The sequence below is a fragment of the Dichotomopilus funicola genome (assembly GCF_033296635.1).
Source record: "Dichotomopilus funicola strain CBS 141.50 unplaced genomic scaffold C8A04scaffold_2, whole genome shotgun sequence".
Classification (NCBI taxonomy): Eukaryota; Fungi; Ascomycota; class Sordariomycetes; order Sordariales; family Chaetomiaceae; genus Dichotomopilus; species Dichotomopilus funicola.
In genome coordinates, this window is record NW_026944023.1 from 95,463 (window position 1) to 122,088 (window position 26,626).

The window sequence follows — 26,626 nt, forward strand, 5'->3', positions numbered from 1 at the left end:
TCACTAGAGTTTGTTTGACGGTGTCATGTCGGAAGCAGAATACCCAGAGAAACGTCCAATTGTATTATGGTTAACCGCCTTTGGCTCATCTCCCCGGAACAGTCAACATTAGATTCCGTTTTGTATCTTTATCAACTCCCCTCTCTAATTTCCTCTTTTTTTTCCCTTCCTCCCTCAGGTCTGCTGCACCACCTAAACAGAACAAGCATCAGAGATCAAACAACTTCTTGAGCTCCGCGATCGTGTCCTGCGGGCCGGTAACAGTGTGCCCGATGGTGCGGCTGTCGCTGAAGATCTCGTAGTCGTTGCCGCCCTCGAACGTCTTGTCGCCGAAGAAGTGGATGGTCGTGTACTGCACGGCCTCGCCGCCGGGCCGCTTGGCCTCGTTCTCGATGTGCTGCAGGCAGTAAGTCTTGTCCCAGCCGGTCGGGAAGACGTCGAAGGAGATTTGGCCGCCGATGGAGAAGCTGTAAGGTGTTAGTTGATTGTTGCGATAGTAAGAGGGACCAAGAGAACAAAGGAGAGGGGGAGATAACATACGTCAACCCCAGATGCCCAAAGCGCTCGCGCAGCTTCTCAACAAACGCCTTGCGAATCCCATGCTCCTTGTCATACTTCTCATAATCATTCCGCTCCTGCGTGCTCGCGTTCCTGCCAATGGGCGAGATGTTGATCATGCCATTGCGGAACTCGACAAACGTGCCGCGCTTGACGGGTAGATCCAGGTCGGCCACGTAGTGCAGCACGAACCGGACCAGCTCCTTGTACTGCTCCTCGCCGATCCACTTGATGAAGCTGTTGGACGGCAGCTGCTCGCCCAGCCGGTAGGCTGTGAGGCCGTTCTCGGCGAAGCAGAAGTCGAAGAGCGTCGTCACGTTGATTTCGGGTGTGCCTAGCTGCTCTTGCTGCTTGGCGAGGTCGGAGCCGCCGACGAAGCCGATGGCTACTTTTTGGCGCAGGCGGGCGAGGAGGTTGAGGATCTCGGGGGAGGCGGACTGTTCAGGTTGGTGTCGTGGTTAGTCTAAGACCGGACTGATCATCATGGGAGTTGACAGAGGAAGAAAAGATAAACGTACGAGACGGGCTGGGGTGAGCGTGCCATCGACGTCGAACAGAACAACGGTGTTCTTGATTTCGCGCTCAGGCAGGGGCGGGTAGGAAGCCATGATTGCTCGTTAGGTGGTAGTGGTGATAGTTGAAGTGGTGGGCGGGTTGGCTGTTGGAGAAGGAAGATCGCGAGTCAAAGAGGGCAAGATTAAATAAGGCCAGTCGGACAAGCCAGATCACATCAATCGGGTTCCAACCTGGGCAACCCAAAAGTAATTATCTGTTTCCACAAGCTGTCTTCTTATTAGGTTGTCTCAAGTTTCCCCAACTTTCGGTGAAGAGGAGCTCTTGGGTTGCCCCTCTTCAAGACTTAGCCCAAAGCCCGTGTCAGTCAGGTACTTCGCGTCCAATACATCCATTGGAGCCCCACCCCACGTTGTCGTCTGGGGAAGCTCTGAGAGGGCCAGGCTTGGCCTGCCCCTCACCCCTCCTCTGTAGGCCCCACCTTCAGGGGTTCAGACCCAAATTCGAGGGGATTGCGTGTTTGCGGGTTACAGCGGGCATCACAGCCCCCAGATCGACAAAGACGCAATTGCTTCTGATAAAATGACAGGAACAAGACAACCAACAAAAACAAAGGTCCAGACTCGCCCAAATGGCCATCCCACGCCGTTTATGGAATGGGTAATGAAAGCCTGGGCTTCCAGTAGGAGCCGGAGAGGACACGTCTCCTTATGAGAAGAAAGGAAGGATCGAAAAAACCTCGGTTCAGTGGCTGTGAAGATGGAAAGTACGTGTAAACACGACGCCAGCTTCGGCGATAGTGCACACAAATCGAACCTAGAACTCGCCGACATGTTCCGTATATACACCCATACACCCAGGCTTCCCCTTGCCCAACCCTCCTCGTATTGGAATCTACACAAAACTCGTCAAGACACGTCGCAGCTCAGGGGGTATTCAGATCATCTCCTCGGTCACATCCAACCATGCTTGCGCTTCCTCTAACCCAGCCCCTTAAACAGCTAAACCAAGAACGTAAATAAAATAGAAAATAATAAGGTCCCAATGCAGAGCCCATCTCCCGTTCGAGTGCCCTGTCTGCATCTTTCACCTGAAATCAACAGCCTCGGCCATCGTAGTACTGGGCAGGAAATGCTGAGTTCGCCTCAAGCCAGAGTCTGGCTTTGGCCGGTTTCGTAATAAGTCATGCTAGCCTAAGTGGCCGAGATGGCATCGCCGAGTACCTGGCCGCGCTGATCGGCCATTTCGAGGGTTCAAGTTGTGAATGCAGACCATGGCGCGTGGAGATTGGTGGCCATACGGGCAACCTCCAAGCCCTTTGGACCCTTGGTTCCGTTCGCCGAAGTTGAAACGTCATGACTGCACACCCCGCAGCGGCCCGCTCGTCCCCGTGCTCCTGCAAACACCCAGCGTCAAGGAACCCGAGCCGAGCCGCTGCGGGCCGGTATAAACCCCAAAACGTCCATGCAACAAGCACCTAACCGGACTCTCACCACCACGCAGACACATCCGCCCAAGCCCCCGTCACCTCCATCGCCAGATTAACCACGGTCCCAACCGTCCATATCCCAATCAATCCCCATCCAATCCGACGACTCATAACCCACCGATTCGACGGCACCACAATCAACAACACCACCAACGTCAACAGCACCGTCAACGCCGACACCATCAGCGTCCCGCCCACCTGTATCCGATACGGCTTATACTTGAGCGGTCTCCCAGGATGCTGCCGCTGTTTCCTCTGCGCCTTGCTAATCCCCATCCACGCGCCGCCAATACCGACACCCAGTAAGATATTGAGCATAGGCCCGCCGAAACAGGCAGCCAGCGCCATGACGGGATAACCTAAGCGGGCAACGGTGACGTCGGCGACGAGATCGCCGAGGGAGTTACCGACGGCGAAGACGGTGAGTCCCAAGATGGCTTCGGAGATGTCGAGGATTACGCCGAAGGCTTTGAGCACGCCTACGACTTCGCCGGCGATGGTGGAGATCCAGGCTACGCTGATGACGAAGCCGAGGAAGCAGAGGAGGAAGTGGTATTGGGGTTTGTGGTGTGGGGAGGTGGTGAGGAGGAGGGCGGCGAGGAGGCAGAGGGAGACGAGGAGGGAGTAGAGGATCATGTGGAGGACGGTTTGGCGCGGGCTGGACATGTCGGCCGCGGTGTTGGCCCAGATGATGAAAACGATGAAGAGGGGGCCGGTGAAGAGTTGGACGGCTACGAGCCACCGGTTCCAGCCGGTGGGGGGTTGGGGACCGTCGGATGTAGTGTTGGTGGTCGCTGGTCGGTCGGAGACTGGGGTGATAGGTTCGTTGAGTTGTGGGACGGGCAGGCTGAGTTGAGGCGGCTCTTGATCGGCTGGGAGGCCATCACGGTTGTTATCGGCGACGGAAGACGGGAAAGACGGCGAGCGGCTGAGTAGTGAGCGGCTGTGCGGCGAGTAGGAGCGGGAGCTGATGGAGCGGGTGCGACGGCGATAGGCTTGCCACTCCGTTTCGGGCTCAATCTCGCCGTCTTCGACCATCACGGCCGGGGCTGTATTACCCGGTTGGCCAGCATCCGGGGGGTCCGCAACCACAACATCGGAATCGGCCTCGCTGTCGTCGTTCTCCGTCTCGACCACGGGGAGCGTAGCTACAAGCAAGAAGATGCTCGGCACCGAGATCAAGCTCACCAGTTTGTCCCACCACGACTTTCCCTTCCAGCCCTGGAGAGTCGGAAAAATGGTGGCGAGTAAGACATGAGGGGCGGGTAATATGCTGTACGGCCACCAACTCACAGGTTTCGGGACCTCCGGCCGGTCGTCGAGAAGGGGGAACGATGACCGTCGCACTTCTGTTGGAGCAGGGAACAATGGCCCCGTGGGGCCCCCGTGCACCGGGGAAAGCGCAGCGGGAGACTCTGACAGGCCTGGAAAGGGTGATAACAACGGAGAAGATGCTCCACTAGAACCACCACTAGGAGAAGGGATCCGAAGCTGAAGCGATTGCTGCGGGCTCTGTTTTGGTGACGGAGGGTCCCTGCTCGGGGGAACGAGGCCAGGGTCAAGCGGTGGAGCGAGCATGCCGTCGATGATACGGCTGGCGGAACTCGTCCGAGTATGGGAAGCCAAGGCCGGATCCGAGTGATTGAGGCCGAGGTCGCCTAGGTTCGGCGGCGGATGATCACCGGGCGACGCCGACAAGGCTGGGGGGTCTGGCCTTGGGATGTGCGGTGGCATCGTTTGAGTGCGTGGGCGGCCCCGGTACTCGTCTATGCCGTCAACGGGTGGCTCTTGGGAAGTATGTGAGCGGCCAAATAACGGACGCAACCGCATGTTCCTCTCCTTTTGAAGCGACGACAAGACCGATCGGAACTCCAGCACCCCCAATAAGCTCGGCCGGATAGGCGTGATGGTGGTATTGCTGCGGCCCCAGCGCGGCCGGTTGACACGCATGCTGCTCGCCATCTCGGCCGCAACGTGTCGTCCTCTTTCTTCCTCCTCCTCGTCCTCCGTAGGGGACACGCCGTCCACCTCGATACGGGGCCCTCGCTCCAGAATGCTCATATCGGCTGGCTCCGGCGCACTATTCGAGCGGCCTCCGACGGGAGCACCATCCTCTCCCTCGTCCGGCTCGTCTCGATACGGCTCAATCTCTTCGCTCCCTTGCCCGGAAGCGTGGTAGAGATGGGCGCGGGCGGCCACATCCCTCAACCGTTGGCGTCTCCTCCGCACCGCGAACCAGTGCCACCCAACCACCACGATCACGTAGAACACGTAGAAGGCGATCATGGCGAAACACTCCCACAGGTGCAGCTCGCCATCCGCTAGGAACACCATGGTGAAGCTGATGGCGATGATGAAGAAGACAATATCTCGGACAAACGTCCGCTTGCTGACCTTGAACTCGCGCACCAGCGCCATGGACCCAGCCACGACAGCGGTAATGAACCCCGCAGCACCGATCAGCTCGCCGACGGCCATGCTCCCGCTGTTGGAGCCCATGGCCGCAAAGGTGCTGAACACATCGGGCGAGCCGTTGCCGAACGCCAGGAACGTCACACCCGCCAAGCTCTCGCTCAGGCCCAGCACGCTCGCGATCGTGCTGAGGTTGACGCTGAAGAAGTCGCTGGCTGCGATCCCGATCGTGGTGAACAGCAGCCCGAGCCAGAGGGCCATGATGGTGAAAGCGACGGGCTTGGCCGAGGCCAGGGTGCAGTAGTAGAACGACAGGTAGTGGATCAGCCCGGCCTCGTCGTCCTCGCAGTTCGCCAGCACGAAGGCACATTGGTCTGCGGCCTGGTGCACATCGCGACAGTCGGCGTCGGCGGCGTGCAGCAGGGCCGCAGCCCTCTTCGGCTGAGCATGGTTCTGGGCGGAACTGAGGCCCGGCGCTACGGACTGGAGCAGGGCTAAAGCAGCTATCGTCGCGATCAGGAGAGCCGCGCCGACCACCGGCCGAGCGCCGTATCGTTTGCGCATTGGGCGGAAATGCGACATGATGTCTTCACCGCAGCATGGCGGAAGGTTGCTGAGCAGTATGTAAGGGAGGGCGAGTGCGCGGGAGTGATTGCGCAGCGGCTCGATACGTGGTGCAGGGTGACGCGGCAAACGAGCGAATACAGTACGTTTGTAACTGTTTAAATGATAGACATGTGTGTGAGTGTGTGTGTGCTGTAAACTAAGTTGTTGAACGTCAATTAATCAAATCGAGTCTTCGTCGTAGTCGTCATCATCGTTATCGACATTATCGCCGCCGTGGTAGTCCTCGTCGTCTTCAGCAATGTTGTTACTTGTTGTAGTTAAAAAAAAGTCCACGACACCGCGATTTGGCTAGCTATGAGATCATGGCCAACGCCGCAGCGTGCCCAACGGTGTGTGTAACGTGGGCGACTCAGGCGAGTCTCGGCGCCGAAACAAAGCGCACTATTTGTTGCCAGTGGACGAATTCGCACACCATCGGGCCATCATCCCATCGCATTTGCATTGTGCTGGGAGGGGCCGCCACCAACCCCGGTCCCTGGGAGCAACGATTGGGCTGCCGATCCGGGCTTGTGCTCATGCTTCAGAGCGACGCTGAAACCTGCTTCACCAACCCAATGACATGGACAATAACGAGCTGCGAAACAGAAGTCCCATCGATTGGGGAACTGGCTGCTTCATATTGGGAGTTAAAGCATCGAATTTGTCTTGCATTTGCGGTCCCGTACATGATCGGAAAGGTGCATGATCGAGGCGGTCCGGGATAACACTTGAAAGGAATAAATCATCTGTGACTACGGAGTAGTTATGTATCCTCCGTACAATGGAGCCCGCAGCGAGACCTGTCTTGCGGGTTTGGCTCAAGTTGGCATCTCAGAGTTGACGGACGGCTATGTCTATAAAACTAGCGTTCTGCTCAGATTTCAGATCACCCCGCTTGTAGCCTGGGAAAGGGTTGAGAAGGAAATGAGGAATCCGGCTGCTTTGGAAGTGAATATGTCGGGCCGTCAAAACTCTATCAGTGCCTGTGTTGAGTCAGCGACGGAGTGCAGCAGGGCAGAGACGACAGCGGGGCATCAACTGCACGTGCTTTTGCCCACCCCGCTAGCCAATCGCAGGCCGTCCCCGGCTCAACCACCAAAGTAAACAAACAGTTTGGGGTCTTCAAATCCACTTTCATCGACAAACGGATCCCCAGTGCATCATCGAGTCGTAGCAACACCGCCATCGCACGACGACAAGATGCCTCGAGTCGCCCAAGGGCCCCGGAGGAGCATGAGCAGAGTTCCCTCTGGCTCTATTCTCGCGTCACCATTTAAATCGCCTGTCAAGTAGGTCGCGCTCCGCTTTCTCCGCCAGTCGAGTTTCGAGTTTCCCCGCAGGTGAAAAAACGGCGGGACGAGGAAAAAAAGGGGGAACAAGAAACAAAGGGCCGACCCGCGCTTGAACAAAGACCCAGCCGCGGTCTAAAATATGCAGCGCTACAAATACAGGGACATTCCCGATTGACTGTGAATGTTGCAGAATCCCACTCAACGACGATGCCCACGAGAAAGCGCAACGATCCCACGGCCGCAAAGCCGCCCACGAAGCCCAAATCAACCAACTCCGGGCCGCCGCGACCAGCACACCCCGCAAATCAAGCAGCTCATTCAACAACCTCCAAGATGCCGAACCCCCCTCGTCCAGCCCGCGCACGCCCGCGCGCCGCCGAAAAAGCGGCAACCACACGATTATCCTCGACGACGAAGAGCAGCTGGTCGTTGGCGGGAAGGCCGTGACGCCTATGAAGCGTGTGCCCATCCTCGCCAACTTTGAGGAGTGGATGAAGATGGCGACCGACAACAAGATCAATGCGGCCAACTCGTGGAATTTTGCGCTTATCGACTACTTCCACGACATGTCGCTGCTCAAGGAGGGCGACGGCGTCAACTTTCAAAAGGCCAGCTGCACTCTTGATGGGTGTGTCAAGATCTACACGAGCCGTGTCGACAGTGTGGCTACTGAGACCGGGAAGCTGCTGAGCGGTTTGGCCGATAGCCGTGATAACAAGCGGAAAGGTCGCGATGGTGATGAGGGAGAAGAAGAGGAAGAAGAGGACGAAGTGGACGAGGACGGCAATGTTAGGAAGAAGCCGAAGAAGAAGGTGCGCTAAAAACAACAGCAACATTCAACCCGACTTTGTCTATTCACAGGTCATCTACTTGTCGTGATAGAACTAACACGATACCAGACCCAAAGATCCTCCGAAGCAACACTAGCGCCATCCTTTGCGTCGCTGCAACTCAAGAAACTCGAACTGGAGTTCGCCGTCGACCCGTTGTTCAAAAAGGCGTCTGCCGACTTTGACGAGGGAGGCGCAAAGGGACTTCTCCTGAACCACCTCATGATCGACTCGCAGGGCAGGATCGTGTTCGACAGCAGTGACGACGCCGAGGATGCCGCTGAGGGAGGCTCCAAGTCCCGCAAGCGAGGCGACGATGAGGAGGATTTAGACGTTGAGGATGCTGAGGGTGACCTATCCATGGCCGACCGGGAGCCGACTCCCACCCCGCCCGAGTTGGAAGAGGAAGACGTTGAGATTGACGTTGCTGGGCTCGGCGCGCGGTTCTTCCCCGATATGGGCATTTTGGACAGCATGGATGTTTGCCCGTCACTAAAAACGTTCGATCTCGGCGACCCCTCTGGTTCTTTGGACATACCATTCCTAAAGACCCCCGACGACTACCAAGACAAGGAGCGGACACCCGGGCCCGGTGGAATAGGTGACAAATCGGGCATGTTCATTGACGAGGAAAATCCACTTGGTTTCGACGACGAAGACGGTCTTGGGACCTTTGACATGGGCGCAGATGTGGACTTTGGCGAGGGCGGAGAGGCGTGGGCGAAGGAAGCCGCGCTCGAGCCCCAAATGATGCGCGTTTACGACGCCGGTATGCGAGACGGTGCCGGGGCAGATGGCGAGGAGGACGGAGCCAACCTATCTGGGAACGGCGACTTTGCCATCTCCATGACGCACGCCCAAAAGGCTGACCGGATGCACGAGGACATCCTCAGCTACTTCGACCAAGCCCTACAAAAGAACTGGAGCAGCGCAGAGCACTGGAGGATACGAAAGATCAAGGACGTCAACAAGCCCACGGAGCCTACGAGGCAGCGCAAGGAGAAGCAGCCCTTCGAGATCGACTTTGCCAGCCCCCTCGACCCGACCGTGGCGGACTTGATTTACACCCAAGCCTCCTCCAACACGGCCATTTCCTTGCCCAAAAAGGACTGGAAGTCCAAGTCGCGTAACCTTCTTCCGGACGACAAGCATTTCAGCTCCAAGCAACTTCTCACTCTTTTCCTCAAGCCTAAGGCACGTATGGGCCGACGGCGCGTTCTGGGTAGCGGCAGCCGCATCGGCAACATCGACTCCCAGCGCCAACAAAACGACATCCCCGAGGGCGAGATGGACGAAGCGTTCTGGGCGTCGCAAAAGGCGCCGCTCCAATCCACCGAGAACGGCCCGGGCGTCGACGACGACGGGATGCCCCAGGGTGATTACGACGCCAACTTCTTCCTCGACGACGGCCTACCGTTTGCGGGTGGAGGTGGACTGGGTGACGACGATGACGACGACATGGACGAGTTTGCCGACGCGCGAGATCACTTTTCGCCCGAAGCAGGCGGGCCGGGCGGGCCTCTGGGCGGTCCCGGTGGTGCTGGCATGATGACCGATGTCGGCATGACGGGCGCGTTCGGGGGGTTGACGGTGACGAACCCGGCTGATCTGGCGTTTGGTACCATGCTGGTGACACAAAACCGGAGGGTGCGGCCTGAGTATGTGCAGTATGCTCGCGTGGCGAAGAAGGTAGACGTGAGGAGGTTAAAGGAGAATATCTGGAAGGGAATGGGATTGGAGCTACTGGAGGTATGTGGCCATTCTTTTTCTTATTATGTCTCTTCTCCCTTTAGTCTGCCCCTCTCTTATCCCCGTCCCATCATCTGATCGACCGTTCATCTTCTTCCTAAAACTAACAAGACTGCACAGAACCAAACCAACCCCGCCAACACAACAGCCATCAACGAAACCAGTCGGCTGATGACCCCAACCTCCCCCGAGAAACCCCTCACGACGACGGGAGCCGACGGCAGCGGCAAGGGAGACTCGGCCGATCCCACGTTGAAATTCACGTCCGTCGTCAACGACCTGCAGCGGGTCTACCCGAAGCAGGCTATGGACGACATCTCGACCAGTTTCTGCTTTATCTGTCTGCTGCATTTGGCCAATGAGAAGGGGCTCGTGATTTCTAAGACGGAAGGGTTGGAGGAATTGCTGATCCAGAAAGATTGGGACGCGGAACCGGTCGAGGGGGAGTAGAGTAGAATGTTGTGTTGTTTTCCGTCTTTATTTGTTCCGCTCTTTTTTTTGTTATACACACACAGTGGGGGTGTTGTTGGGTTTTTCTGCGGTGTCAGGGGTAGTAGGTTGGAAGGGATATGACTAGGTATGACTGGTTGGTTGTGACCCGTTTGAGTATACTATGAATGAATTGACGATGGTGTTCTTTCCCTGTTAGATTCGTTATCGTGCTCTCCATGTTATCTCTCTGATTTGCGTCCTGGCCCTGGTGTGATAGGTTAGACGGTTGGATAAGCTAGTTGTTGGTGAGTGTTGTTGTCTGGGGTCTTCTGGTTTGTTGAACTAGATGGTGGATCAACTGGTAACAATGCTTGCTGTCTGCTTCTAAATGTTTTGCAGTTTCAGGCGAGGGTCACACGTGGGAATTATGTGACGCCGACGTCCCACATGCGCAGTTCTCGAGTTTGGGCTCCGCTCCCGTGGGTATATATATCTATATCTCTGGGTGCATTTCGCTCTATTTCTGTTTACTCTTCCTCTTTTCCTCAGCTGTGTCAGTATACACTTCTCTGGGAATTACTCCTCCGTCTATTTCTTCTATACGCGACGAACGGATCGCCGGGGCGCCTGGTGTTTTACCTACTTCGGCAAAACACCGCCGCTGCTGCGCTCATCTTCATGACCGTTACTGTTACCAGTCTTCCTCCCATCCCCATCCTCATTTATTCTCCCCGTCAACTTCCTTCTCTCCGTGCTTCTTCCCATCCTTCTCATCCCCCTTCCCCTCCTTTTCGTCCAACCCATCCAACTCCTCAGGCGAAATCCCAAACGACGCCAAGATCTGGTCCAGCTTGCTTTCAAGACTAGTCAGGTTCGCCTCAAGCGTGTTGGCCGTTTGTTCACCCCTGTTTGTTGTTACGACGGCGTCGGAAGGTTAGTAAACTGGCCTCCTTTGAGGTGTTGAGAGGATAACTTGGGATTGGAGCTGTTCATGGGTAAACTCGAAAAAGGAAGGCGGTAAAGATGCAGGTATGGTAATAGCCATGTGGGTACGTGAAGCAGAAGACAGGACGGCAGATGAGAGGCGGTGTGGTGGATGGCGTGTGACATTAGAGGGTGTGGTGTGTGATTGTTGTTGTTGTTGCAGCTGTGGTTGTGGTTGAGGTTATTGCTCCCCACTCCTCCCGGCGTCATCATCGTCATAATGCACAAGCGGACGGGATGTGCATCCTCCGACCTTTGGGGCATTTCCGTGAAGGGAAAGCGGGCAGTGGATTCGGGGTGAGTGAGGGGTGTGAGGGGTGAGGGGGAAGGGGGAGTGTAAATGAGGGGTGCACTTGACGACGCTTGTCGTTGTTTACCGCCGCGACTCTGCAACTCTGTGGCTTTCGTTGTCTTGGCTTTTCTATCCTCTTCCAAAGACCCCCGTCCGGAGTTGACGCCGGAAGGAAGGAATTCGCTAGACGAGTGGGGAACATATGCTGCGGGCAGCGCAGATTCGCAGGTGAAAATCAAGGAAAACCCCAAACGAAAAATCGAACGAGAAAAACAAGGCCGAAGCACAGCATGGGGCGCCGGTTACTGACTAGCGCCCTCTTCTCTGGTCGTTCCCACTCCTGCCCGACTGATGCCCCGTGCTCGTCGAATGGGTCAAATGAATCAATCAGTTGGCAGTGGGCCATGCTATGCACGGTGAGGTACATCGTAGGAACGAGAGGGAGGAGGCGTGATCCGAGGAGGATCGTCTCCTTTTTCGTTGTGAAGCAAGCAAGCGGGCAACCAACGTCGTGTCAGCGAAGAGGACCCTGGCGATCCACCCGACGTCGTGGGTTGCGTTTTAGGAGGGGATCTGTCCCTCACTCCTTCTTTTCAGGGTCCTCCGTCCTTGCTGGCCGCTGCTGGGTGCTGCAGCCCCTGCAGGACAGAGCGAAGTGCGTGTCGAACCGGAACCAGCCCTTTCCAAGGTGAGGACCCTGAGGGGGTTGGTTGACCGCCAGCCGCAGCCGCAGCCGCAACCGCAACCGCAGCCTTGGCCACGCCCCGCTTCGACCTACTTCCAAGGCAAGAACGAAGCCACTGTGGTTCGAAAAGGGGAGGAACGTCCCTCAGATCTGGGAGACCGGAACGGAGATGTCGAAATCTTGTACCCAGTGCCGCACTCGCGGTTTAGAGACTCAAACAATGCACAAAACAAATAGAAAGATGTGCCTGCACTCTGTTGTGTAGCAGGACGTACCTTGCAAGGTCTCGAAGGGCCTAGACCGTCAGTCCCGGGACAAGGGGACTGGGAATTAGCAACCTGGCCAGAAAAAGAAACAGACTGGGGAACGAAGGCGACAGGGCTGAAGAACAAAAGAACAAAACAAGCCTGCAACGGGGTGGACACTGAACACGGATAGTCGTCGAGTCTGGGCTTACCTGGGCGAGATTGTCGCCGACCGACGACGAGGTGGTTTGCTCCGGTGATTCCCGAGCTGAGACTTGGTCGTTGCTGTCGCGGGAAGCGTTACCGTCATCGCCTCGACGGACGTTAGGTGTGGCACTTGGCGCCATCTTCACTCGTTTGGCTGGTGGTGAGGCGGTGTCTCGGGGAAGAATCGTGATGTGGTGTCCTAGGTAGGGATGGAAGGTTGGAGAAGATGAGAGTTGGGCTTCTCGGGACTGCGGGTGGTGTGTGTTTCAGCTGGCACTGCTGCTCTGGTTACATGCACCCCGGATTACCAGTGGGATTGCCGGTGCGATAACTGTGGTCCTGGTAACTACACGTGTAGCTGAAAAAAATGGAAAAGGAAACTATGAAGCCGGTTGACTCGCTCGATGCTCCGATCTCACGATAGAGGGGCGAAGTTTGCGAGTAAGAATCGTGGTCTAGAGTTGGCTAGAGCCTCCTGTGTAGGGTTGGCTCATGGAGCGTCGTCTGATGCCTGCAGCAAGGCTACGCCGCCCGTTGGGGCTCGTCTGGCTCGCCCTGGCGAGCCTGGGTTGAGCCCGTTTGTGAAAGAAACAATGGGGCCACCTCACTTCAGCTGCTTCGGTTGCTCAACTGCAAAGCCTTCCCCTCGACACTCGACGACACTCGACATGACGTCTTGTCGTTCCCAAACTGAGGAAAAAAATTGCCACAAAATTCCCTCGATATATCAAAAAAGGTGTCAGAAGACTGGCCATCGACTGGCCTTTGTCGCCGACTGCCCGTTTGGATATCCAATGACTTCAAACAATTGCTCAAATTTCGTTAACGTCAGGAGCGAAAAGCAAACCAGAAAGGCTCGTGCTACGTTTCGCCATCCATCCTCGATCATCAACCTCAACTTGCCGGCCATCGAGGACACCGAATACATCGACAGCCATCGATGGGAAATCACGATGCCCCCGGAAGACCGCGGTCCAGGCCCTCGTTCCATATCACCGTTGGCACGCGCCCCTTTCAAGAAACCGAGAGCTGCTGAAGAGTGTGGTGGCTTGGGTGGCTAATTCAGGCGATGGGGACAAACTGCCGGGAAGGTCTCCCTCATCTCTGGTTCGCTGCTGATATGGAGCCGGTGCGACTGCGACTGTCGCGCGAAAACGCGGTGAAAACGTTCCCGAGGACTCACCCCATCCCAAAATCACAATCCCATGGTCGGTGAGACCGGTAAGTTCATCCCAGTGAAAAAGGGCTGACGGGTGGCGCGGCCTTCCCGTCCACCGAGTTCCAGCCATTGGCTCTCGCGTGAGCCTGTCGTGGACCAGCGGCGCTAACCAGCGCGAGCCAAACGAACGTTCAAAAAGTCGCCATCGTTGGTGCACCTCTTGTCTGACTACCTGAGTATGTCTACTGCGTGTACGTACTGTGAATGTGTCGCCCACTCGTTATGGTTACAATCAGTGTGTGTGTGTGTGTGTGTGTGTATGTATGTATGTATGTGTTCCCCAGCAGGGTGAGGAACGTCAGTTACAGAATGCAGACATCCATCAGGACCTCCCAACCACCCGGGAACGTGTTATTCGCTCATGAATGACTCTTCTCCCATTCATCCGCCCCACCCCCATCCTTGGCAGTGCTCGCCTGGTGAAGTTGTCCCTCGATGGTTTGCGGTATCTTCGATCTGTTGAACTTACGGTTCCATCCTGTGCTCTCATAGTGTACGTACTGCTGCCCAGGGACAAGCTTGGGGGGGATGTAATTATTATCAGGACCAACCCTGGAGTGCTTCACGCCGGTTAGCCGCCAACAGCCGTTTCGAGGAACCCTGTACTCGTTGTGGATGGTTCGCATGGTTGATTTTGTCGATTTCGTCGATTTTCGAACAAAACCCGATGGCTTGAGAAATGCGATTTCTAACTTCTCACATGGTTTGCGTAGTGAAACCGCTTGTCCAATGTTTGACGATCTGGGCAGGCCCGCGAGTTCGCCCGGATGCCTGTTGCTTGTCAAGATGTGCCTGTCCTCCTGTCGTTGCCCGTTGCGCCCCCATGTCGAGCCCTCCGACCGAGCTTTTGTCGGAGGATGTCACGCCCGCGCAGGTTGCTGAGCGTTGTGCAGGACGGAACCGGCAGCATCATGCGGGCTCGACGGGGGTGAGCGATCCCGGCTCTCCGATTGCAGGGCAAAACCTCGATGTCGGAGACTGCTCACCACGCAAACCCTCTCGCTTTTCTCGCCCTCACCACGGCCCTCCAGTCATGGGAGCCCGCCTCCCCGCGCTCCAAGACATGGGCACACCATGGGCATTCTCGGGCGCCATTAGGATTCGCTCCATTGATCGGCTCGCTCCCCCTCCAACTTTTCGAGACCGTGGCCGAAACGTTAAGGGAAAAAAGAGGCGAATTCTATCTTTGCAAAGAATCCCGGTTCTTCATGCAAGAAAAGTAGAGAGGGTGGAAGGGGATTGGCCCCATTGTCGCGTTGAAGATTCGCCTCCCCAAGCTTTGCTCGCCCGCCGCTGGAAGAAGGAGATGCAGCTGCAAAGTGGTGATCGTTCCTGCCACGGTCGTCCCGCACTCACTAAACCTATTTGGTAAATTAGCGGGGTCGAGGGGTAGCTCTTGCCCAATGGTATGTCCATATCATCCAAGAATCGTAGGTTCTTTTTTATCTGCACTTGTTGGAGATCGAGATGCTTTTGCTCGTTCTTTCCCCAATTGCGCCCCTGTTCGCACAGTGCTGTCGTTGAGCCCTCCGCTCTTCCACCGGAGTATGTAAATAATGGTCCGTTATGAATCCGCACTGTCTTCTTCCATCGGCACTGTCTTCCACATCAGTCGTTCTTACCCAGGAATTCATTGCTCATCGCTCGATCGATGACAGTTGTTGCACGATCTCTCGATGCCTGTGGAAATGAGGATCAAGTTCTTGACCATCAACTGGATGCACGCTGTCGCCATTGCCACGATCTCCTTTTTACTCTCACCGTGAATTCATTCGAATCGGCAACCTCGTCCGAGAACTCTGCGACTCAATCCACTGGATTGCGGGAATGCCGTCGTAGCCCATCAATCGTCGGCCACCGTCCGCCGGCACTCGGCCGTTCCGGCGATATGCGTAGGCACAGTGTTATGTATTATGCTGCCGGCTTCAATGTCCCAAAACGGACACATGCCCACACTTCGACAGCAACGGTCGTCAACTAAACGAGGAACTCTTGCACTGAAAACACGCCTGTCGTTGTCGTCAATGGATGATCTTTGCTACTGGGCCACGAGTTTTCGAGATCGCTCGGTCCCCAGAGCAAAGCTTGTACCCTCAACCTGCAGGTACTTGAATGATCGCCTGCCCGGCCGTGGCTGCTCCGTACCAGTCGTGTTCTTTGACACACAGCGGCCCCAGACAACAACTGACCCCCTCCCCCCGGTAAGCCCCGGGCTTTGCAGATGTGTTGGAATTCCTTGCTGCCCTGGCATTTCGCATCTCTTTGGTGCTCCCCGTCGCATTTTCCGGATCCCGCAGGACACACCCCAGCGCCCTTGACGACATTATCAGGACATTCCCACTCCATTTGTCCACCCCGGCCTCGGCCCGCTCGTCAACCGGTCCATCAAAAGATCGTCCCAGCAGCAAGGCGCAGAACTTACCACGCTTCCACAGTACGAGGTGCGGACTAAAAGTTACAGCTTATTACCCAGGACGCAGCTCCACGGGCCACAAATAGGAAGACAGCCCATAGGGTCTGCGCAGCTCGACGGGGCTCGACATGCCAATGGGCCTGCTGTTGTTTTAACATCAACCGCATCCCAGCAAACTCAACCCTGTGCGTGCCCTCCCTGGTCCAAAAAGAGCCCGCGCCTGTGCCAACGCCTCGTCGCCTGCAACCTTGATCCCGAGGAGAAAAGCTGATTGTCTCGAATCCGTGCTTGCATCAGTTGCATGCAACTAAAGGTTAACTGCAAGCCCTCCCAAGCCTCCGCGCCACACCATCCCATCTCGACAGAAGGGCGACCCGAAAAGAGCCCTTCTCCCTCATCCTTGGGCCCGAGGAGAGAAGAAGAGTCTAGACCCAGGAGCTGGCCCATGTCCCCGTTTTAATTTTACGCCACGCCCAGACATTTGTCCGCCCAAGCAGTCCCCCCGCCAGACACGAGCCGGTTTCCGTTACACCTGGCCAAAAAAACCATTCCCCATTCAAGCAGGCGAAATCGATCCCATTCCGTGTAAGTACCCTTTCCCAATAGCCGTCCCATCATCATGGGACCCATGTCATCTCGATTCCGGTCCCCACGCGCCTTGCCTCCCTCCTGTACAATTCGGCATGTCATCACGATCTTTCAACCTTCGCCCACACCCCCCCTTTCCTTCCTCCTCCAAAACAAAAACACCAGGCCGCTGAGTTTCGAAACGACTGCCATATCCGAACCGAATCCCTTTCCGATTTTGAAATTGACTCCCCGCGCAGTCATCCCCGCCTTCGCCCGAACCCGCGGTACCGCTTCCGACGACGAAAGAGAACAGCGATTCTTAATTCCCCGACGACAACCGGTTCCAAGACCTACGCCGGCCCAAACAACCGTGACGGCCTTCCTCGCGCCTTTGTTCGCCCTAAATTTTCCGGCCCCTTCGAAGGTACCGCACTTTAGTCACCCATCGAAGAGTCCCAACGTTCCGGAGTTGGTCGCGCGTGGGCAAACCGACCGAAACAGCGAAAGGCGCCAGGACAGGGTACTGTTGTACGGTGTGCCCTGTTGTTCACCGGACCACTGCGAACGCCATTGAGGTCAACTTAAAGCGCTAGCGGCACGACGAAAGGGTTTGCTACAGAGTCGGGAAGGGGGAAGCACCCCCAGAGTTCGGTGTCCCGGCTCCTCCTGGCGGCGCCGAGACGATTTACCGTGAAGTGCCGACACCCTACCGCCGCCGTAACGATTTCCGAAGCCTGGAGTCCGTAGACTCGCCGCGCAATTTGGTCCTTGCGGGCGTGCTGCGCCGCGAGACCATTGCCATTGCCCCGGATGACGCAACTACTCGGGAGCATATTTGAGGAGCTGGGCCTCACCCAGTATTTGGATGCCTTCATAGATCAAGGGTTCGATACGTGGGAGACCATCCTAGATGTCACCGAGTCCGACCTGTACGTGGGATTCGACCTTGGTGGGAGTGGGGCGTGCAAACTCCGTGAAATCTATGGAGCATCTTTGCTAACTCAGCGTTTCGGGCGGTAGCGATGCATTGGGGGTGAAACTAGGTCACCGTCGGGTATGCACTGTCCTCTTTATTGCCCGCCCGAGCTCTCGTCGCATATTGCGCCGGAAGCGTTATGCCGTGGCGTAATATGGGCGGTCTGCGAGCAATTCAGGATGCTTACTGATGTGTTCCGACAGAAACTTCAAAGGCGGATCGCCAATTCGAGGGGGGTTGCTCCGGACGTGTCCTTGTTGTCGCCAACACAGGCGGCTATTGAGGAGCTTAAGTTGCAGGATGTTGTCAAGACCGAGGTGCCACCCGTTGACGGCCGAGAGGCTGTCGGCCCCGTCACCACAAAGAGGAAGTACCGGCGGCATCCCAAGGTTGGTTCTGATGTCTCAAGTGTGAGAGTATAACTTGTGGAATTTTAGCCACTAACCGTGATAACCAGCCGGATGAGAATGCGCCGGAGCGGCCACCTTCGGCCTATGTGCTCTTCTCTAATAGTAAGCTGCGAGCGACATGACATCACATGGCATGGCCTCCTAGCCAGCAGCCACGTACGGTCGATTACTGACACTCCGCCCACACAGAAATGCGCGAGGAGCTCAAGGGCCGAAACTTGAGTTTCACCGAAATTGCCAAGTTGGTGGGCGAGAACTGGCAGAACTTGGGAGTGGTCGAGAAGGAGCCGTTCGAGTCCCAAGCCCAGGCCATGAAGGATAAATACCTGAGCGACCTGGCCGAGTACAAAAAGACCCCCGATTACAGGAAGTACAATGCCTATCTCCTAGAGTTCAAGGCCAAACACGCTTCTCCGTCTCAAGGTGCGTATGGGTGGGGTGTGGTAGTGCAAAGGCTGTTGGAAGAGGCGTTGTTTTAACAGGCGCGTTTTTGGTTGGTACAGACAAAGATGCTTCGAAGCGGCCCAGGCTCTCCGAGTTGTCAGGAGGCCAACAACCTCGCGCCAGCCCTAGCTCGGGCACGACGAGGACTAGCCGTAGCGGGAGCGGCGCCGACAGCAGAAGAGGAAGCGAACCGCCCAGTTCAAGACACAGAGTGCCCTCGGCCATCTCCAGCGACTCGCAGTCGTCCTCGTCCCTCGCCCCGTCGACGGCGATCACGTCACCTGAGGACTCCGTCCTCTCTCCCTCGGACAGCAACAGTGACTCACGTTCCTCAGATCCCTCGCCCCCTCTCCGTTCGGACGGGAACAAGCCGTCATCATTCTCATCAGCTCGCCATTCTAGCCAAGGAGATGGACAAATCTTCCGCGAACAGCCAAGCATGCATAGGCACCTCCCGTCACTCTCCAACATATTAGACGGGTCGGGGCTCCCGAGTGAAATACGTCCTCCGAGCGACCCACCGGGATATCACTACACTCCAAACCACCCTGCTGGCAGCCCAGGACCTCATCCTCTCGCCCATTCGAACGGTGACACCCGCCCACTAACAAACGGGAATCTCTCACTCTACAACAGCGCGCATCCCCCCTCGCAATCTTCATACAGCCAAGCCCGCCAACCGGTCGATGGCTCCTTGCCAATACACGCGCTGCTGAGCTCCAAGCCAGAACCTCCCGCGTTTGCCCACCACCAGCCGCCGACACATTTGCCTCCAAGTTCATACGCCGTCGATCCGAATGCTCGTCCCATGCCCCAGTCTCCGATCGGTGCCACTAACGCCTCTGCCACAAACGGTGCGTTTTCTACGGGCTGTTTATCTTTATGGAGTGTCGCTAACGGTGGTGATGTTATCAGGGTACCATCAACATTCTCAGCCATTACCACACCATCACCCTCCCATGAATGGCGGGTCCCAGTTCACTTCTCAGGGCTTCTCTTCGCAGCAACAGCCACCACAACAACCCGCGAAACCAGCCTCTCATTTTGACGGCATGAATGCACTCCTTAAAGCCGGTGAGATTGTTGACCGCAGGGCAGAGTGATCGGATAGACTCGGAGTTGTGGAGCATGAGTCCAGGGCTGCTTTTTGCTGGAAACAATCGGGAGACCGGCCGAGAGAGTGAGGTCAACAGCAAGTCTAGGCGCAGGAAACGACCGATGGCAGGAGGGCCGGAAAACCCCACCTATGACGACGACCAGCGTTTCTGTTCGTCCCACAGTCGCGCAATAACCCCGACATAAGGACGTACTCTTTGGATGAGGGCAAGGTGATCCGTAGTACGCACACACAGAGGGCGAGCATGTGCCCGTACACACACACGCACACGCACATACGCACACTCACACACACTAACACACTCACACACTGCTGCGGGCAGTAACATATGTTCGCAATTACGATCCACACGCCCTGATATGTGTTCATTCTTGCAATGTTTGGATAAACGAGGCTTCAGGGGCGTGGGTGGACTGACGAGATACCGCGGACCTTGGTTCAAGCCAGAGCCGATGCGTCAAGGAGGACGTCAGTTCTCGGGCTCTCGCCTATGCTTCACGATATAGGGTGGAGGGAGCAGAACAACCAAGGGCAGGAAGCCGAACGATGGAATCCATGCAACAAACAGGGTCATTGTTTGTTGGCCGTTGTTGATGAAGGTAACCCCGAAAACAAGGACGGGATAGGTTGTTTTGAAATAGAATAGTTTGGGTAGGTCGCGGGGCAAGGAGGGGGACATAACATCATCAGAGTGGGCAGGGGGGGAAGGTTAGCGGAGTTGGCGTTTTAAATGATTTAGGCCCGCCTCATCTTGTCACATTTGCCTCATTTTCTCTTGGTTTACTTGAATCCTTTCTTTTCTGGTTTTTGCACGAGATATATGGCATTCTGGTATCAAGCGTGTCGGGAGCAACATAGCGGTTACTATTTGTTTGTCAGGTATCTATGGGGCAGGGGTGATGATGACGGAGGGAAATCTTCAGCAACAACCTTCTCAACATAAGGGTTGGTGTTTTTTTGTTTTGGTGTAGCGCAGTAGGCGAGCAAGCGAGCAAGCGGTATATACATGAGGAAGGCATAGTATGTGCGCCTCGGTTCGGTACAAGCAACCCAGGAACTCGAATCGAAATGGATTGAACACTCAGGCAGTCCTGATACCTATGATCTTTGACAGTATTATGCCATTTTAGTGCTATTAGGACCTGTGAATCTGACTTGGCCGATCAATGTGTCGATCTCCGCTTCTCCTACTTCCATCACGGCTTCTCCGGGTTGGTTCGATCACATGGAAGTTTCGACTTGGGCAACACAGATAAATATGAATCATAAGCCCAGCAGAAGAAGGCCTAAAGGCAGCCAAGCACACTCTAGCAAGATAATGTCAAGGCGCTAGAAGGGAATTGACTAACTCGCAAAAGGTCGAGAGCTAAGAGTGAAAGCAAGAACCGAATGTCATCTCTCGTGCTAATATACCCCGGCGTCCGTCCACCGCAACGATACACAATACAACAAGCCGACCACCATGACACAGAGAAGCCAGAATCAAGAAACCTCATATTCATTCGGTCTACCATTTGTTTTCATCCTCCTTTTCTTTCGCTCTACATGCCGAACTAATCGCGCTTTCCTCCTGCCTGCCTGCCTGCTTGACACTAACTCCCTGTAAAACCTAAAAATCAAGAACCGGTAACTCAAAATCAGACATACAAGACAAGACAATAAGGAATAACAAATATTTCCATATTTTCAACAACGCTAGATTATTATGCTAAATCAGACGCAAGCATGCCAAAAGGTCAAATGGTAAAACAGATAAACACAGTCAGAGAGAGATCCGAAAAGCGATAGTGTCGCAAGCTGGGGTGATTTTCGTGTTGCTGCATGTTCGTGTATGAATCTGGTGGGATGTGTCGATGTGACCTTGCCCTGTGTGATACAACCACAGTAACGGCACTGGTGATGACGATAGCGGGTTGTCGAAGCTGGAAGTACGAGATAAACCACACACACAACCCTCTAGGGGTGTAACATGATGATGGGGGAGCAACTGTTGTTGTCGTCATTCATCGCCGATCCCCACAGCACACACAGCAAATAAATGCCCTCCTTTACCATCGTCTTAACAACAACGGAGACCACACTACCACACATGCATGAGCAGAAAATGGGGAAGAGACTGAACTCAACAGCAGCAAAACTCAGCAGTAGCAGTCGCTGTAGACTAGATAAAGCTAGATGCAAGCATCCCCAAAGCAAGCCGGTAAGGAACTTGAAACTAAGGATAAAAAAAAAAGAAAAACCACCCCTACCAAAAACAGGAAAAAAAAGGGGAAAAAGAGAAAACCATAAACCAACCCAGGCCCAAAGCCAGCGAGAGACGGATAGATAGAAAGTGAGAGAGCACAGCTAAGGACACAGAGAACCCAACCCCCGGGAAACCCAAGACCAGAGAGAGATGTAGAGAAACCCGCCCGGAGCCCGATTCTGTAGTAGGCAAGGGGGACTAAGCAAGTCAAAACAACACCAGACCAACCAACATCAACCATCCAGAGTTCTTAGCAGAAGCGTAAAGGATTAGTCTTCGTTTTTTTTTAGCCAATCTGCGCAGAGTGGATGTTTGGTTCCGACAGGCTTGACCGCGCCCGATTCAAGGGATCGTCGTTCTCGCCCGTCACTAGTGATGGGCTGTCCAAGGCACTGATGTTATCAGCAGCGGTAATAGCGCGGGTAGACAGCGGTGGCCGAACAGCGGCAGACGCGGCATTAGCGGCGGCCGACGCTTGGTATGCCGCCGCAAGGGTCGGGTTATCGCGACGGCTGCCAGTGGCGGCATCGGCAGCGCGTGCCAGCTCGCGTTCCCTATTCTTTTCGAGTAGCTGGCCGCCGAGGGTGGCGCACTTGAGGATGGTCTGGATGAGGTGGTTTTGCTGCAGCGGTTTGGAGAGGTACTCGTCCATCTGCGCCTGGATACACTTCTCACGGTCGCCCATCATAGCGTGCGCTGTCAGGGCGATGATAGGGGTGCGTTGGTTGCCGAGGTTACGCTCGTACTCGCGGATCTTGCCGGTCGCTTCAAAGCCACCCTGCGCATTGTCAGTGGCTGGGGAAAATCATGATTTGGAGCGGAGTTGCTGGAGGTCAGGAACTTACCATGATTGGCATCTGCACGTCCATCAGGATCACGTCGAACTTCTTCCGCTTAACGGCCACCACGGCCTCCTCACCGTTGCCGACAACGGTGACAACGTGGTGATACTTCTCGAGGATCTTAACGGCAAGCCGCTGGTTCACAGTGTTGTCTTCGGCCAACAAGATCTCAAACGAGCGGGTATTATCCGCTAGCGACGGCGTGGCCCTATTCTCCAGCGCGGGAACCATCCCGTTTCCAAGGTCAATCAACTTGCAGGGCGTGGTCATGTATGAGGTGATGCCCAGGTCCAAGCAGGACTTGAGCGATACATGGACCACCGGTGCGAGAAGGACGATCGGGAGGTACTTGAAATCGTCGACTGAGCGCAGCCTACGCGCATCCTCAATGGAATCAACAATGATAACATCGTAAGGCGCGGTGCCTTGGCCGCGGGCCTTGTCCAGGGCCGGGTTCTTCTCGGACTCAACAACGATGGGCATCAAGCCCAACGTTTCGAGCATTTGCACGATCTGGGCCCCGTGGCCGGTTCTGCCCTTGTCGATGAAGAGCACTTGGTGGCCCTTGTAAGGGTTGAGCTGCTTGGCGATCAAAGCCACATCCTCGTTCGCTAGGCGGACGATACACGTGAAGTAGAACTTGCTGCCCTTGCCGTACTCGCTCTTCACCCAGACATCACCACCCATGAGATTGACGAGTCGTTTCGAAATGGAAAGACCCAAGCCAGTCCCGCCAAACTTGCGAGTCATAGACCCGTCGGCCTGCTGGAAGGTGTCAAAGATGAGATCAAGCTTGTCCGACGGAATACCGATACCCGTGTCGGCCACGATGAACTCGATGGCGTACTCGCCTGGGTTTCCAGACTGCACGGCCTGCGCCTTTTGGATCGTAAGACTAACTTCGCCGTGCTCGGTAAACTTGATGGCATTGCCAACCAGGTTGAGAATAATCTGGCGCAACCTGAAGGAGTCGCCGACGACGTGGTCAGGCACCGAGCTGTCGACACGGTACGTGAGGTCCAAGAACTTCTCGTTCGCCTTGACGGCTAGCGTCTTGAGGGCGTTGAAGACGGTACCCCGCACCGTGTACGGGATCTCCTCGATGACCATCCTCCGCGCCTCGATCTTGGACAGATCGAGAATGTCATCAATAATGGTCAACAAGCTATTAGCCAGCGAGTTGACGATATTGAGCATCTCTCTCTGGTATTGGGTCAAGTCCGTGTCGAGCGTGAGCTGGGTCATACCGATGATACCGTTCATCGGTGTTCGGATCTCGTGCGACATGTTCGCCAAAAACTCTGACTTCGTCTTGTTGGCTAGTTCGGCCGCCTCCCTAGCCTGTGTGTTCCTCTGAATACTGTCCCTGAGGTTGTACACCATCTGGTTGATCTTCTTTTTCAGCTCATCCATCTCGCCGGACGCTTCAACTTCAACGAGCTTCGTAAAGTCGCCATCCGTTGCGGCGTTTGTGATGTCGCCGAATGCTCGTACTTGAGCAGTCTACCAAAAGGGTGTCAGCTGAGCAGTCCTAGCAGGGGGTTGAGGCAACGATAAAAAAAAGAGGGAAGCGAGACGTACCAAATTGTTAGCCATTGTATTGACATCAGTCGTGATTTCTTTCCATCTCCCCTTCAGCCCAGCCACGTCGGCTTGACCGCCCATTATGCCGTCAACTCCGACGTCCTTGGCCACCCTCTGTACTTCGTTACAGAATATGGACAACCTATCAACCATGTTGTTGATGGTTTCTTTTAGGATGAGTATCTCTCCCTTGGCTTCAACGTCGATCTTCCGACTCATGTCGCCGTTGGCAATGGCTTGTGTGACCGTGGATATACCACGCACCTAGGAAGAAAAAGAAAATGGTGAGCAAAATTACCTTGCCCTGGGGCGAAAGCGTTTCGATACTTACCTGCGATGTCAGGTTCCTGGCCATGGTGTTGACATTTTCGGTGAGATCTTTCCATTTACCCTCCACATTGTCGACCTGGGCTTGACCGCCGAGCGTGCCATCGGTGCCGACCTCCCTAGCGACTTTGCTGACTTCGAAAGCGAACGTTCCCAGGCGGTCAACCATGGTGTTGATCGTGTTCTTCAGATCCAAGATTTCACCCTGCACCTCGACCCCAATCTTCTTGGTAAGATCACCTTTGGCGACGGCGGTTGTAACCTTGGCGATCTCACGCACTTGCGTCGTTAAGTTCATGGCCATGCCATTGACATTTTCGGTTAGGTCCCGCCAGGTTCCCTGGACGTCGTGGACGGTGGCCTGACCTCCTAGTCTACCCTCAGTTCCGACTTCCCTGGCGATCTTGGTGACTTCGCGAGCAAACTGTTGAAGCTGGTCCACCATGGAGTTGATAGTTTTCTTGAGTTCGAAGATCTCTCCCCTGCATTCAGCCTGCACCTTTTGGGTTAAGTCACCCTTGGCGACAGCCGTGGTGACCTTGATGATGTCTCGCACTTGTGTGGTTAAATTGTTGGCCATGGCGTTCACGTTGACAGTTAGCTCGTTCCACATGCCCTGCACCCCTTCGACGTCGGCTTGACCCCCGAGTATACCCTCGGTTCCGACATCTCTAGCGACACGTGTGACTTCGGAGGCGAATGTTCTCAGTTGGTCCACCATGGTATTAATGGTCTGCTGAAGTTGAAGGATCTCGCCCTTGGCGGGACGCTCGATCTTCTTGGTGAGATCGCCATGAGCCACAGCCGTTGTCACGGAAGCGATTTCGCGCACTGCGGGGGGATGTCAGCTCAGCCCTACAATGGAAAAGAGTTGCCGGAACAGCGAGGAAGAGGGGGAGCTTGAATTACCTTGATCGGTGAGGTTCTGAGCCATTACGTTCACTGAGGGGAAAAACAGAACCGAGTTAGTACAAAACCGACATCGTCAACGTCGACAGAAGGGAAAGTTAGAGATGGAGCGGGGTAGTAAGAGCGGTAAAGAGGGGGACGCACCATTGTCGGTTAACTCCTTCCATGTGCCATCGACTCCTTCAATCTGAGCTTGACCACCTAGGATGCCTTCGGTTCCGACCTCACGGGCCACACGAGACACTTCGCTGGAGAAGACTTGCAGTTGGTCCATCATGGTGTTGATGGTGCGCTTGAAGGTTGTGATCTCGGGGTCCATTTCCACACTGTTCATGCGGACCTTCTTGGAAAGATCACCACGAGCGACCGCAGTGACAATTTCACCAATCTCACGCAACGCCTTTTGGAAGGCCTCGTTCGCTTTCTGGTGCTTCCACAGCTCGCGCTCAAGAGTAGCCACGCGTTCCTGTTCCAACATTGCCAATGCCTTCTCCTGAAGTTGCTTTTGCTCAAGAAGCTGAGCGTTCACGCCGTCTAGTTCTTGGCGCTGGCTGTCGAGCAGCTTGGACTGGTCGTCGACATGGTCCCGGAGACCCTCGAGGGCGGCCTGATCGATCGGGCCATTCTGCGGGAGGTTCGGGTGCAGTCTCGGGCGCTGCCGGCTTCTATCATCCCCAAAGAGTGTCTCTGCCGTCTCGTTTGGCGTATCGGGAAAGGTGTGGTTACCGGCCGAGTTCGCCCGAGCCTCGAGATGTTGAACTCTACGGACAAGAGCGGCAAGCTCAAGCTCAAGGTCGCGTTTCTCGTTGGTGTCGTCGCCGGGGAGCCGGACCGGGCAGGCTTGGGAAACGCCCGGGGGGTGTGTCGTCGGGTCTGTCGCGAGGGATCGAATGACGGCAGTGACGACCGCCAGCGGGGACTCGCCGCTCATGACTGCGGCGGTGGACGGCGTAAACGCCGTGGGGGGTGGGTGGAGGAGACTCGGTCGTCAACAGCACAGCACTGACTGACGGGGAAAGCTACACGACGACCGGTTAAGGCGGGCGGCGGGGAGGGGGTCGAAGGAGGTAACACGGCTCCGTGTCGAAAAAAAAGCTGATTGTGGTCCTAGTAGGAACTAGTGGGCCGTCTGTATACGGGACGTCCTTTTATTTTTCTGGCCGCTCGGGGTCGTCGGACACGCTGATGCAGTGATGCAGCGGCTGGGTTTGGGGCGATAAAGAAAAAGGCGGACTGCCAAAGATGGAGGGTTGATGATGGGAACAACCACAGCACG

General features: G+C 55.6%; 6 protein-coding genes across 6 annotated transcripts; 2 read left to right on the top strand and 4 right to left on the bottom strand.

Annotated features, from left to right (window-relative positions):
• Window positions 1-208: 208 nt before the first annotated feature.
• Window positions 209-1,166, bottom strand: C8A04DRAFT_8890 (eukaryotic phosphomannomutase; the record flags this gene model as incomplete). The annotated part of the gene is made up of 3 exons (XM_062785282.1): window positions 209-467; window positions 541-995; window positions 1,077-1,166. 3 exons carry the CDS (start codon window positions 1,164-1,166, stop codon window positions 209-211), a joined length of 804 nt encoding a protein of 267 aa, XP_062640981.1.
• A 1,394-nt stretch (window positions 1,167-2,560) lies between these two features.
• Window positions 2,561-5,536, bottom strand: C8A04DRAFT_8846 (Sodium/calcium exchanger protein-domain-containing protein; the record flags this gene model as incomplete). The annotated part of the gene is made up of 1 exon (XM_062785262.1): window positions 2,561-5,536. One exon carries the CDS (start codon window positions 5,534-5,536, stop codon window positions 2,561-2,563), a length of 2,976 nt encoding a protein of 991 aa, XP_062640982.1.
• Window positions 5,537-6,778: 1,242 nt separating this feature from the next.
• On the top strand, window positions 6,779-9,899 carry C8A04DRAFT_8825 (condensin complex subunit 2/barren; the record flags this gene model as incomplete). Its single annotated transcript, XM_062785253.1, has 5 exons — window positions 6,779-6,867; window positions 7,061-7,682; window positions 7,770-8,456; window positions 8,502-9,449; window positions 9,570-9,899. The coding sequence occupies 5 exons, from the start codon at window positions 6,779-6,781 to the stop codon at window positions 9,897-9,899; spliced, it is 2,676 nt and encodes an 891-aa protein (XP_062640983.1).
• A 700-nt stretch (window positions 9,900-10,599) lies between these two features.
• C8A04DRAFT_24158 (uncharacterized protein) lies at window positions 10,600-12,434 on the bottom strand (the record flags this gene model as incomplete). Its single annotated transcript, XM_062779001.1, has 3 exons — window positions 10,600-10,786; window positions 12,118-12,137; window positions 12,300-12,434. 3 exons carry the CDS (start codon window positions 12,432-12,434, stop codon window positions 10,600-10,602), a joined length of 342 nt encoding a protein of 113 aa, XP_062640984.1.
• Window positions 12,435-17,306: 4,872 nt separating this feature from the next.
• On the top strand, window positions 17,307-19,429 carry C8A04DRAFT_24159 (uncharacterized protein; the record flags this gene model as incomplete). The annotated part of the gene is made up of 7 exons (XM_062779002.1): window positions 17,307-17,425; window positions 17,502-17,550; window positions 17,676-17,861; window positions 17,930-17,984; window positions 18,072-18,305; window positions 18,386-19,180; window positions 19,242-19,429. 7 exons carry the CDS (start codon window positions 17,307-17,309, stop codon window positions 19,427-19,429), a joined length of 1,626 nt encoding a protein of 541 aa, XP_062640985.1.
• A 2,545-nt stretch (window positions 19,430-21,974) lies between these two features.
• On the bottom strand, window positions 21,975-26,281 carry C8A04DRAFT_33783 (uncharacterized protein; the record flags this gene model as incomplete). The annotated part of the gene is made up of 6 exons (XM_062782597.1): window positions 21,975-22,466; window positions 22,534-24,033; window positions 24,112-24,378; window positions 24,446-25,272; window positions 25,351-25,383; window positions 25,495-26,281. 6 exons carry the CDS (start codon window positions 26,279-26,281, stop codon window positions 21,975-21,977), a joined length of 3,906 nt encoding a protein of 1,301 aa, XP_062640986.1.
• Between the last annotated feature and the right edge of the window lie 345 nt (window positions 26,282-26,626).